General features: G+C 35.5%; 1 protein-coding gene across 1 annotated transcript in view; it reads left to right on the forward strand.

The window, feature by feature from the left end:
* Atr (ATR serine/threonine kinase) overlaps positions 1-10,499 on the forward strand; it is a 92,243-nt gene extending 81,744 nt beyond the window's left edge. The window contains exons 39-45 of the mRNA XM_029481984.1: positions 550-693; positions 2,261-2,411; positions 4,389-4,545; positions 4,646-4,799; positions 5,964-6,115; positions 9,400-9,505; positions 10,306-10,499. Coding sequence (XP_029337844.1) covers positions 550-693; positions 2,261-2,411; positions 4,389-4,545; positions 4,646-4,799; positions 5,964-6,115; positions 9,400-9,505; positions 10,306-10,479 — 1,038 coding nt within the window. The 3' untranslated portion in view covers positions 10,480-10,499. The remainder of the gene's footprint in view (positions 1-549; positions 694-2,260; positions 2,412-4,388; positions 4,546-4,645; positions 4,800-5,963; positions 6,116-9,399; positions 9,506-10,305) is intronic.
* Positions 10,500-13,624: the final 3,125 nt, after the last annotated feature.

The raw sequence follows: 13,624 nt of genomic DNA on the forward strand, positions 1-13,624 counted from the left end.
AAAAAAACAAAAAAACAAAAAACTATTTTTAGAACCACTTACATTGTACATTATACAATCATGTTTTAACTTAAGCAGGAATTTTTAGCTTATTTACACCATGAGGTAGGCTTCATTTGGAGAACTTCTTATTTTCAAAAACAAAGTAATTTCAATTGATAAACTTATTCTTTGAAAATTTTATACATTTATATGATGTATTTTGATAATACTCTTCCANCATTATGATAAACATTTTTATTATGCAAAATTTTGTGACTGCTTTGAAAGGACTACCTGAATATGCATATGTAAGTACATGTTTTACTGATAAAATCAGGGTTTTCTTAATTTTTTTTTACTTCATATATATTCCTAATGTTTAAGAAAGTATGTCCCTAGTCACAGATAGCCTTACTTTTTAGCTTCTAGATAACTAAGATAAAATACAAATTTAATACATACTCCCACTTAATCTTTCTTATCAGGATGATGTATAACAATATAATATTCAAATTTAACAAAGAATTTCAGCCTTGTCTTAAATATATAACACTCATTATTTTTTAGGTAGAAATTCTTTCTTCTCTTCAGAAACCAAAGAAAATCTCTTTAAAGGGCTCAGATGGAAAGTTCTACATCATGATGTGTAAACCAAAAGATGACTTGAGAAAAGACTGTAGACTAATGGAATTCAACTCTTTGATTAACAAGGTTGGAAACAGTTCACTTTTTAAAGATTTANTTATATCCTGTTTAATATGTGTACATGTGTGACTGCATCTCTGTTCACATGAGTACAGGTGCCTGCTAAGTCCAGAGGCATGAGACTCCCTGAAGCTGAAGGTAGATGACTGTCAGCTACCTGAGAACCAAATCTGGGTCCTCAAGAAGAGCAGCAAGTGCTCTGACCTGCTATACCGTCTGTCCAACCTCATTGCTTTTACTAAAGAATTAGGAAAATAATTGTCATAGTAATGTAGACTTCTTAATAAGCAGTTATATTTCTATTGAAATGGAAGTATGTTTTAATTTTCTCATTTTTGTGATAAAATGTATATACTATCATTTAAATTAAGTATATATTTCAGTGCCATTGAGTATATTCACATTGTTTATCTACTTACCAATTCTGAATGCTTGAGTTTCCTCCACCTGATAGTTTGAATGAGTATACCAATATTTGTTCAAGTCCCTCTTATCAGATTTTTTGATATATTCATGGATTTAAATTGTCTACTTCAGTTAATGTTCAACAGTTATTATTTTGTTTATAGGGGATATAAGACATTAATGAAGGAAAATATTTTCTGCTTAATAGTTTTGTATAAAACACTCTACTTATCTAGACCTCAGAGTTTCTGTTTCAAAGCTAGAAAAAATTAGGTTCCGTTTTCATGATTTCACTGTTTAAAAGTAATCACTAGCATTTTTTTTCATCCTGCTAATAAGTGCTTGCTATCTGACTCAAAGAAATAGGGGAAGTGTAATTCAGGCCTATTATTAGCTAGGGGTGGTAGTGATAGCTCCATTTAGGGGACTGGATCGGGAAGGCTTCAAGCATAGGTAGGCTTCAAAGAATCATCTTTAGGGAAAAATTCATTTTTCTGTGCAGAAGTCACAGATCTCTGTTTTAAGGAAGGAAGGACGGATGGAAAGAAGAAAGGAAGGGGAGGGAGAGAGAGAGTCAGTCAGTCAAATATGTCATGATATATAAGCTGAAAATGACTTGAGAAAGGATTGTAGACTAATGGAATTCATTTTTTATTAGTAAGTTTGGCAAGCAAGACCCAGTCTCAGAATAAAAGGTTAATTATATATATTTATACACAGACTTACATGCATTACAGGATTGGGGATTTGGGGGTAGATAATATGATTCCTTATGATGTTGTCCAAGAGGAAAGTAAAATAACAATTCTTAGATAAAATTAAACATTATAGTCTCTGTGCTTCAGTACTTATTGTTAATCATTATCTCTAATGCTGTAGAAAAGAAAACAATAGTGTTTTGTTGTTTATATGGCTATAAATACTGCTTTTTCAAATGTAGTATTCTGTTACATGCATAGTAGAGAACTAAAGAGAAGCTATTCCGAGGCATCTTAAGGGTTAGAAGTAGGATAGCTNCGATCCCATAGCTTCTTCCTCTAACTTTCAGAACTATGCATTACAGGCTGCCATCAGCACTTTTACTAGGAAATGAACAATATTTAGATACATTTGACATAATAGGAATCTGAATCCTATTTTATTTTATTTCTGTCTTTGTTTTCCATAGAGCTTAAGAAAAGATGCAGAATCACGTCGAAGAGAACTTCATATACGAACATATGCAGTTATTCCACTGAATGATGAATGTGGGATTATTGAATGGGTGAACAATACTGCTGGCTTGAGACCTATTCTGACCAAAATATATAAAGAAAAGGGTATTATATTTATTCTTATGATAGAAATATATACTGTGAGATTGTTATCTACATGATGTAAAATATGTATATAATAATTTTCGGTGCAAAAAACTTTTGAGGTAGCTTACCAGAAAANAAATCTTAACATTTACTTTTCTGAAATATTTGTTAGCAATTATGAAATTACTTCATCGGTCTATAGCAAAGAAGCAAATATTCTATGAATAACAAAAGTTAGTTTTCTGTCAGAAAATTAGAAAGCTGTCCTAGCTTTGGATAACTTTAGAAAAATGATGTTGATCATAATTAATTATAACCCATGAAATAAAATAAAAGGTACCTTCATACTTATATAATCAAATCCATTCAAAAAAAGTAAGTAGGAAAAGGTCTTTATTGTAGTAAAATTGGAATGAATAATGCAAGACTGAGGAAATAGAATATTACAAACAAGCAAACGTCATAGGCAATTATTATAAACAGGTTGTAATAGTAATAGACAAAGGTAGTTAACAGTGGTGATGCTTGCCTGTGATCCCAGCACTCAGGAAGTCCAAGACAGGGGGAACATGAGTTCAGTGTCAGCCNTGGCTGCAAATGATATCATGTCCCAAATTTTTAAAAAGAAAAAATTAAGGCAAAAGTATGGTAAGAAACAGGTCATTTGTAGTATCAAATCCTTTTTCATGAATTAGTCAGGATTCTCTAAAGTCACAGAACTTAGGGAATGTATATATTAAGGGAATTTCCAGTCCAACCAACCCAATAGGCAGCTGTGAATGGGAAGTCCAAGAGTCTAGTAGTTGCTCAGTCCTGTGAGGCTAGGAGATTCAGCTTGTCTTCTGTATAAGCTGGAGTCCTGAAGAAGTATGTTCCAACAGATGTGCTGGCAAGAAAGTGCAAGCAGACGAAAAACAAAACTTCCTATTTCCATTGTCCTTATGTAGGCCTCCAGCAGATGGTATGGCCGAGATTAAAGGTGTGTACCACCACACCTGGACCTAAGCTGTTCTTTACTTGGAACATCCTCTGTCCCAGGCTGGCGTTGAACTCAGAGATCTGCTTGGCTCTGTCTCCTGGGATTAAGGCATGTGCTACCTTACCTAGGCCTAAGCTTTCCATAGCCACTGTGCTTCAAGATCTGGATCAAATGCATGTGACATCACGTGTCAAGATCCAAAGATCAAAAGCCTGTGTCTTCCAGCCTCAAGATCTTGGTCACAGGTGTACCCTCCATTTATGGATTGTAGTTCATTGCAGATGTGGTCAAGTTGACAACCAAGAGTAGCCATCACAATAAGATAACTGTTCATTGTGAAGAGAAAGTAACTGTATAAAAGAAAAAATAACTGATCAAATGTCTATGTTGTTACATAACTATTTTTTGTTGCTGGTTTTGTTTGTATGTTTTTGATACAAAAGCTCTTACTATGTAGACTAGGATGGCGTCAAACTCAACAATAAGAGGCTTGTCTTGGGGTTTTACTGCTGTGAACACTGTAACCATGCCAAGTCTTAGAGAAAACACCATTTAATTGGGGGCTGGCTTNCAGGTTCAGAGGTTCAGTCTATTATCCAGGNGGCAGCATGGCAATGTCCAGGCAGGCATGGTGCAGTAGATGCTGAGAGTTCTACATCATCTGAAGTCGGCTAGCAGAATACTGACTTCCAGGCAGCTAGGACAAGGGTCTTATAAAGCCCATGCCCACAGTGACACACCTGTTCCAACAGGCCACACCTTCAAGTANTGCCACTCCCTGGCCAAGCATATTCAAACCATGACAGAGGCTGTACTTATTAAAAGTATTAAAGAAAAATAATAGGGTTTATTCTTGTTATACTGTCAAGTTATAACCATTAATATGCATAATTGGTATTTTTTCATTCTTGCTTTTCAGTTGTAGCAAAAGTTNATACTTTAATATTTTAACAAAATTATTCTTGCTTCTTTTCTCATTTGGCTGTACAAACAATTAAAATCATTCTGCTTTGTAGGAGTGTATATGACAGGAAAGGAGCTTCGCCAGTGTATGCTACCAAAGTCAGCAGCTTTATCTGAAAAACTCAAAGTATTCCAAGAATTACTCCTNCCCAGGCACCCTCCTGTTTTTCATGAGTGGTTTCTGAGAACATTCCCTGATCCTACATCATGGCAAGTTAACAAGAATATTGTTATAGTTTGATGTTTCTTTCTAAATTCTTTTTGTACTTATCCTGGCACAGAGTATTTGACAAGCATTGTACTTCTTTAGGTACAGTAGCAGATCTGCATACTGCCGCTCTACTGCAGTCATGTCAATGGTTGGCTACATCCTGGGGCTTGGAGACCGTCATGGTGAAAACATTCTTTTTGATTCTTTCACTGGTGAATGTGTACATGTAGATTTCAACTGTCTTTTTAATAAGGTATGACATGACTTATTGGATATATTACTTTGAGTTTTCTTTCCCCAACAACTGTTCTCCCTAGCTATACATTTTAGTCATAGTTGCATAACACAGAGTGTCTTGACTGGTTTTNATCAGTGGATTCCTCAGAAAAGGTATTTAGGATACAGAGACGTTAGAAAAATGATACATGGAAGGTATGAACTTGAATCGTGAGTTAGTTACTAGCTATGTGAAATGGGCAGATCAGTTCATTTTACAGAGACTTACTTCCATGAAATTGGAGTTGTTTAACATTTCTAAATTTGACAGTATATTTAAGTCTGATCTAGGTTAAAGCAAAAGTCAATCTAGGAGTAGACTGTTCAGTAGTAGAGTACTTACCCTGGATGTTCTAGGTCCTGATTTCAAGTCCTAGCAACTAAATAACAGCTACAACAAATAGTACCAGAGTGGGTCCTTGAGAGTAAATTAAGGCTAATGGATCCATCTTTAAGAACATCAAAAATTTTCTCCTTTTACAATTCTGGAGGAAGATTAGAAGGTAATTTCGATTTCGGTGACCTATCATCTTTGGGTTGCTATCAGCTATCACAGGAAGATGAAAAAGTCTGTAGATTCAGCTGAAAAGAAATCAAAGATAAATGGTATAGATCAAACCATACAAAAGGAGAATTTAGGACAATAGACATGAGAATAGTTGAACATTATGTTATTGAGAGTGAATATTGAATGTGCTATAACAATATTCAGTATACTAAACTGGACAGAGTGAGTCCATTCACTTGATCTTTTGTTTAAGATTTATTTATTATAAATAAGTACACTGTAGGTGTCTTCAGACACACCAGAAGAGGGCATCAGATCTCATTAAGGATGGTTGTGAGCTACCATGTGGTTGTGGAATTTGAACTCAGGATCTTAGGAAGAGCAGTCAGTACTCTTAACCACTGAGCCATCTCTCCAGCTCTTTCACTTGATCTTGATTAAGCCATGGTTTCATATTGCCCAAAAGCAAAGGCAGCATTATATGGCTCTTTTCAACAGATGCTTCTGTGTAATTACATAAATATTTGAAGGATATTTTTCTCTTTCCTAAGAATCCAAACATGAAGTTCCAAACTCTGAGCAAAGGTTTTGTAAGNTTATTATTACCATATAATAAAACTCTTTTTTTTTAAGGGAGAAACTTTTGAAGTTCCAGAAATTGTACCATTTCGTCTGACTCATAATATGGTTAATGGAATGGGTCCTATGGGAACAGAGGGTCTATTTCGAAGAGCATGTGAAGTTACACTGAGGCTGATGAGGGATCAGAGAGAACCTTTAATGAGGTAATTATATATACTTTGTAAATAATCTACTTGTGGCCTCGAATGTAAATACTGGCCTATTAATGCATTTTCTTTACATAGAAACCACTCTGTTAAAGTATATTTTTAGAAATAGTAACATAAGGCTTGGCATGATGGTCCATGTTTGTCATCCCAGCACTCAAGACGGAAGCAAAAGAATCATGTAAGTTCTAGGCCATCCTGGTCTACATACTGAGTTCTGGTCCAGTCAGTGCTACATAGTGAGATCTCTCACCTCCCACCCCAGAAAAAAGTTTTTCTGAGAGTTTCAGTATAGCGCCATAATTACTCATTCATTACATTCTCTAATTTTAAGATATGTTCAGCACCTAACACAGAGCTCTTCTGTGGGTATTACCAATTCTCAATTCCTTCCTCCTTTCCACTTCCACTAATCCACTCCCTATCTCTGGATTTCCTATAGTGGACATTTAATGTCAGTTTGATCATATGACCTTTTGTGTCTATCTTCTTTCATGTAGCATAGTGGTTTCAAAGTTCATCATATGTAAGTACTTCACTCATTTCAGTTACCAAGTAGTGTTTTATTTACTCAACTATCAGGTAGTAGACATTTATAGTAATTCCACCTTTGACCTATTATGGATAATATGTTGTGAACTTTATGTACAACTTCTATATGGATAAATATTTTCAGTTCTTTTGTTTATGCCTATGAGTGGAACTTTTGAGTCATGATACTTTGAATAGCCTTCAAATTGTTTTCAAAAGCAGTTATAAAACTATAATTCCAATAGTAATGTGTATGAGTTTCCATTCCTCCATGTCTTCACCAACACTGAAAATGTTATTATTTTCACCATCCTATGAGATATGAAGTAATATTTGATTGTGGTTTTGATTTGCCTTTTCCTAATGACCAGGAATATTGACCATTGGCTTTTTTGTTCCCTTATTAGCATTTGTATATCTTCTTTGCATAAATGTCTATTCAAATCATTAGCATATTAATTTGGTGTGGGTGTGTCTTACTGTATTATCTGGCTTGCCCTTAAAGCCAGGACTCAATCTATCCTCCTGACCCAGCATCTCTAGTAGCTGGAAGTATATGTTTATGCTACTTTGCATACATGCCTTCTTTGCCTGTTTTTTGACTGGGTTGGGTTGTCTTTTATCCTTGAATTGTAAGAATTTTTTTCTTTGTTTGTTTTTGTTGTTGTTGTTGTTGTTGTTTTGGTTTTTTCAAGACAGGGTTTCTCTGTGTAGCCCTGGCTGTCCTGGAACTCACTCTAGAACAGGCTGGCCTCGAATTCAGAAATCCGCCTGCCTCTGCCTCCCAAGTCTTGGGATTAAAGGCATGTGCCACCACTGCCCAGCAAATTCTATTAATTTTTAATATGAATACAAGAACCTTCTGACACATTGATCAACAAATATTTTCTCATTTCTTTAATTAAAAAAAAATTTATGTTCATGGGTGTTTGACTAAATGTATGTCTGTGCACCACATGTGTGCCTTGGTACCTTTGAAGGCCAGAAAAGGGTGTTTGATCCCTTAAAACTAGAGTCAGGGACAATTATGAACTGCCATGATAGTACTGGGTTTTATCCTCTAGAAGAACAACCAGTGCTCTTATCCACTGGACCATCTTGCCAGCCCCTCTTTTCTCCCACCTTGACAATCCCCTTTCAGTCATAAGAGTTTGTTTTGGTTCTGGAAGTTGAACTTAGGGCCTTCAGCGTATTAAATATACACTTAAGCACACACTACCACCTGTCTATATCTCTAGCCAAAGTCTTTAATTTTGATAAAGTCATAATTTATTTACATTTCATTCTGGTTATTTTTGATGTCATGTGTAAATTAATAATAATAAAAAAAAAGCTGTCTTATCCAGATTTGTGAGGCTTTCTGTGGTTTTTTTTTTTTTTTTTTTCTAATCATTTATAGACTTAGCTCCTTTTTGTCTTTGATCTGCTTTATGGTTTTTTTTTGGTATGATGTGAAATAGGAGTTTACTTTCATTCTTTTTCCTATACAAACTCACTTGTCTAGACAACTGTTTCAGACAAGGTGCTAGCTAGTTACTACGTAGCCCTGACTGAACTGGAACTCACCATGTAGACCAGGCTAGTCTTGAACTTGCAGAGATCCTCTGCCTCCCTAAGTGCTGAGGAATATGTCACCACACTTGGCCATCCTTTGCCGATAAGACTTTTTCCAACATTTAATTGTGCTTTTTATTGAGATGGTCAGTTGGTTTTCAGTACTTCTAATAAGTTATATATTAATATGCCAACTACCCAACCACTGTCTTGATGACTATCTTTATAAAAATTTTCAAAATCAGGAAGAGCATTCTAATTACTTTTTTTAATCAAGATTTTTCGACTTGCCTGAATCCCTCACATTTCCTTGTGAATTTTAAAACCACCAATTACCGCAGGAAGCCGACTTGGATTTTGATAGGAATGACCATAAATTTGTAGTTATATTTGTAGTGTAGTACCATCTTAACAACATTGTTTTCTGAACTATAAATGTTTTTCTACTTAATTAAATATTCATTAATTTCTTGAGACAATGTTTTGTAGTTTTAAATGTACAAGTCTTAACTTTAAAGTTACTTTCCTGAAGATAGAGCGATAGTTCAGTGGTTAAGAACCTGAATAGAGTAGTGGTAGCAGAGATGGGTGAGTAAGGGGACTCTGAACTGGTTTTGTATGTAAAACTGGATAGCAGATGAACACCCGTTAAGGATGATAGTGTATTTTTTGTTCAGGGCAAGAGTAAAAATTATGTTTGTTACTAATTTAGGAATATAGAAAAAATAGCTCAAAAAAGACAATGAATTTTGTTTTGAAGATAATTTGAGATGTTTGTAATATATCCAAACAAGTTTCCCAAGGCAGTTAGAGTTGATGTCTANAGCATAGAAAGATGTGAGATTAATCTGTATGGTAACTGAAGGTATTGTATATTCCTCGAACATGGTAGAGAATAAGTTAATACTCATTTAACAGTTGACAGTATATATCTTTAGAGGTTACACAGAATTCATCTTACTCTCCCCAAAACATCTGAGTCCCTTCAACATTACCTCTCTACTTTTTTCCCTTACCTTGCCCATCTACCCCCAAAATAATTTCATATAATTTATCTGAAAATGTAGTATAGTCCTATATCTTATAATAATACTTTATCTTCCTATTCTTCCCTTATTCTACTTTTAAGTATTGATTTAAGTACTTCTGCAAAAGGAATGAATGTATCATTACTATATCCTATGTTTCAATTTTAGTGTCTTAAAGACTTTTCTACATGATCCTCTCGTGGAGTGGAGTAAACCAGTGAAAGGCCACTCCAAAGCACCACTGAATGAAACTGGGGAAGTTGTCAATGAGAAGGTTAGTAAGAGCTGCAGCCTGGCATGAACGAATAGTGTCTCTCTGTGTAAGCGAGAACTGATTCCAGATACTATCAGTGACCAAAATAAGTGATTACCCTGAAATCTAAAATTGGTTAAAACCTGAGTTGACCAACATACACTGAAGATTCCTTTTCTTCCGCAACTTTTTTTCCTGCTTGAAACTCAACCCAAGGCCTTGCATATGCTAAGTATATAATTAATGTTAACAACCCCAGACTTCATCCCACAATCCGAAATTATTTTTCTAGTAACATCATTCTCAATTTTGCATTCTGATATGCTTTTTCTTGAGATGTAAAGAATCCCAAGTAGTTACTTAAAATTCCATTTGCATGCACTAATGTAAACTTACTAGCCACCATTGTTAGAATCTTCCCTAAACTATTTAAGAACTAACATTTCAAAATAGGTTGCTTTCTGTTTGCTTTATTCTGTTTGATAGTGGAAGGGAATAGAACCCAGGGCCTCCTGCCTACTAAACAGGCAATTTACTGCTGAACTACACCTCTTGCCCTCAAAACAAATGTTTTGATTTATTACTTTGCTGGGATTATGATGTGCAGAGTTACCTAGTGGTTTTTATATTTCAGAAACATGTCCAGCTAGTACATGTTCAGCCATTGTACACATCAAAGTGAGATCTCAAGTTAATTGGATTTGTTTCATTGCTACAATGGGATATTGTTTAGTCAAACACTGCTAACATTAAGTGAGAAAAGTTGAAACTCCAAATTGTATTGGGTCTGTAGCCTTAATGACTTTCTGTATCTTTTTTAGGCCAAGACCCATGTTCTTGACATTGAACAACGACTACAAGGTGTGATCAAAACCCGAAATAGAGTAACAGGGCTGCCATTATCTATTGAAGGACATGTACATTACCTCATACAAGAAGCTACTGATGAAAACTTACTCTGTCAGATGTACCTTGGTTGGACCCCATATATGTAAAATAAAATTATTTCAAAGAATATATTAGTAATCTGAAATCCATGTTATTAATCAGTGGTTTGCCTTTAATTCTAAAGTACAGCATACATTTATTTACATTCTCAAAGAAACTAGTATTTCTCTGTGATTTTTAATAGTATTTAAAANGATGAATTCAATTATTAAACACTGCTTTCTTCATACATATTGTTTAGTCCAACTAGAGAAATAATACATGTATTCTCATGATCAAAAAATAATATAATTGCAAAGAACCAGCCAACTTAATTTCATTTTATACTTTATATCAATTTCCTTTTCAAAGTGTTAGCATAAGGTTTCATTTGAATAGCAATGGAGTTATATTGAATTCATGTTGTGGGCAGGTATTGGACTGCCTCTTCTACCCTGTCNAAAGTGATAGGTTATCATTAAATTCACTTCATAAAGCTCTAGTATGTGTGAAAATGTGATCAAAGAATAGAAACTCAAGAAATATGCATGTGAAACTAAATCAACTGTGTAATTATTAGTGATACTGAAGACTGAACCATGCTCTGCATATGTCCTACCATTGAGCCACATCCTAACCCCACCATTCTGTACATTTAAAACACCACACTGCTGATGTGCCATAACACCCAGTACAGTAGTTGCAGAAAACACCAATATTTAAAATTGTGTATGATTTTTTAAATCTAAAGTTTTTAATGTGTTTAGATGTTTTCTGCATATTTTCTAATAGATAAAAGAAAAGAATTGTAAAGTAATACATTTATTATAGTCAAATGGGAAACTGCTGAATTTTTTCTCCATAAGACTCTGTCTTATTTTCTCCTATAAGTAAAAGTATAATGAGGTACACTGTAATAAGTCAGAAGACATAAATGTGAAAACTGAACATACAATTTCCTACTCAGATTTGATGTAAACAGTTAAGGACAGGATAATTAGAAAATCTTTTTTTACATACTCTGTGTGTTGGGGGCGTGCATGTGTGTGCTTTTTATCCATTTCAATTTGATTTTGGCATCTTATTCATATAAACATGTTTAATTAATTAATTAGCATTGATGTATTTTGGTTGTACATGGTACTAGATTACATAAGGATCATTTCAAACAAATACATAATATACTTTTAACAAATTCCTTCCACAATTCCTGTGTTCCCCTGCCTCAGTCTCTTTTGTTTCCTTCAACACTTTAGTGTTGTCTCTGCTATCATCTCACATATACATATATGATTTTAAGTAGCTATATAAAATCTAGGAACCATATATGAAAGAAAATGTTATCTTTCTGAGACTAAGTTAATTTACTTAATATGATCTCCACTTGCATCCATTTTCCTACAAAAGATATATAACTTCTTCACTGATGAAAAAAATGTATACATATATATTACATTTTATATATCCATTCTATATATATATATGTATATGTGTATATATATATATATATACACACACACACACACACATAATTTTATATATATATATATATATGGAAGGTTCTCTTGACTAAAGATGAATGTTGTCCAAGCGCTAATCATGGAAGACAAGCAGTGCCAAAGGAAAGAATCCAGTAACTTCTGAAGTAATTATTGTAAGGAAAGTCCCATGATAATAAAAACCAGAACAGAAATGTTTATAGTGGCTTTTGTCCTGTTTGGTTGAGACAGTTCTCATGTAGGGCAAATGCATCTGGAACTTAGGTAAGTGAGGATGCCCTTGAACTCCTGATCTTCCAGCCTCCATCCTTCAAGTGCTGAGATTCAAACTTTGATGCCACACAGGTTTATGAGTTTTGGGGTTGAGATGGGCTTTCATATCAACTAGGATCTCCCTGAACTTACAATGTACCTGAGGATGGCCTTTAACTTCTGATCCTCCTATGCCTCCTAAGTGACCACAACAGGTTTTTTGAATTTTGTTGGTTTCTTTGTTTTGAAACGGTATCAAAAATTGTGGATGAGGGGAGTAACCCAGAGTCTTGAAATGGTGGGAAAATACTCTTTCCCACAATACAACTCACAGACTTTAACAACAAGGAAGGCCCAAGTGTGGATACCTGAAACCCACTTCGAAGGGGAATAATAATCATGGGAGACAGAGGGAGGAAATTGGGTTGGAGAGGTGGGGGGAAGGGGAAAAGAAGGGGCGGGATCAGGTATGGAAAGGAGGGATGCCCAGAGGGCCAGGAAAATTAACATGCAGCAGTGGAGGAACCTCTAGAAAGTCCCATAGATCTGGGATGTGAGAGGCTACTAGGACTCAATGGGGATGACCTAAGCCGAAATGTGAGGTGGAGGCGGATGGGGAACACCCTCTCAGAGTTGGGAGGGGGGCGTGAAGAACTCCGGGAGGGGGAGTCAGGAGGGGGGGAATTGGAATGTAAATAAAATAATAAAAGATATAAAGAGGAAAACTATAAAACTCTTTAAAATAATAGAAAATTAAAACTCTTCTGTAGGTTTACATTACTCAGAATTACTCCTCTCACAAGCTAACCAGACTTTTTCAAGTCCGTATTGAAAAACAGTAAATTTAACGATCCCAAGAGGGACAAGCCCACAGTACAAAAAGCAAGTGTCCAATACCTTTCTTACTAGGGTTTCTATTACTGTTATAAACACCANGACCAAAAGCAACTTAGGAAGGAAAGAGTTTACTTGGCTTAACACTTCCACATCACAGCCCATCATCAAAGTAACTTGAGGCAGGAACTTTAGAAGCTCTGAAGGAATGTTGCTTTCTGGCTAGTTCTCTCAGCCTTTTTCANATACCGAAAGACCACNGGCCCAGGGGTGGCAGCACACATTCAGATGGGCCCTCCCGCATTGATCAGTAATCAAAATATTCCCACAGGACAATCTGGAAGCAGCATTTTTCTCAGTTGAGGTTTCTCTTTCCAACGACTCTGCCATGTTTCAAGTTAACATAAAGCTAACCAACTGTCTCTTAAATGTTCTCATGCCATCCGCAAGTCCACACCTCAATCAACTGGCATTTTAAACCTGAGCTCACCTAATGCGCAGATCACACCTCTTGCGCTGTCACCAACGAGTTTGGAAGAGCGAGGCAGCGGGATAGACAGGACCCACCGCCCACCNGCGTCGTCCTGCCCCTCTAGGCCCACGGTTTGCTCTATGGTCTGGCGGACCT

This window comes from Mus caroli, chromosome 9 (assembly GCF_900094665.2).
Source record: "Mus caroli chromosome 9, CAROLI_EIJ_v1.1, whole genome shotgun sequence".
Taxonomy (NCBI): domain Eukaryota; kingdom Metazoa; phylum Chordata; class Mammalia; order Rodentia; family Muridae; genus Mus; species Mus caroli.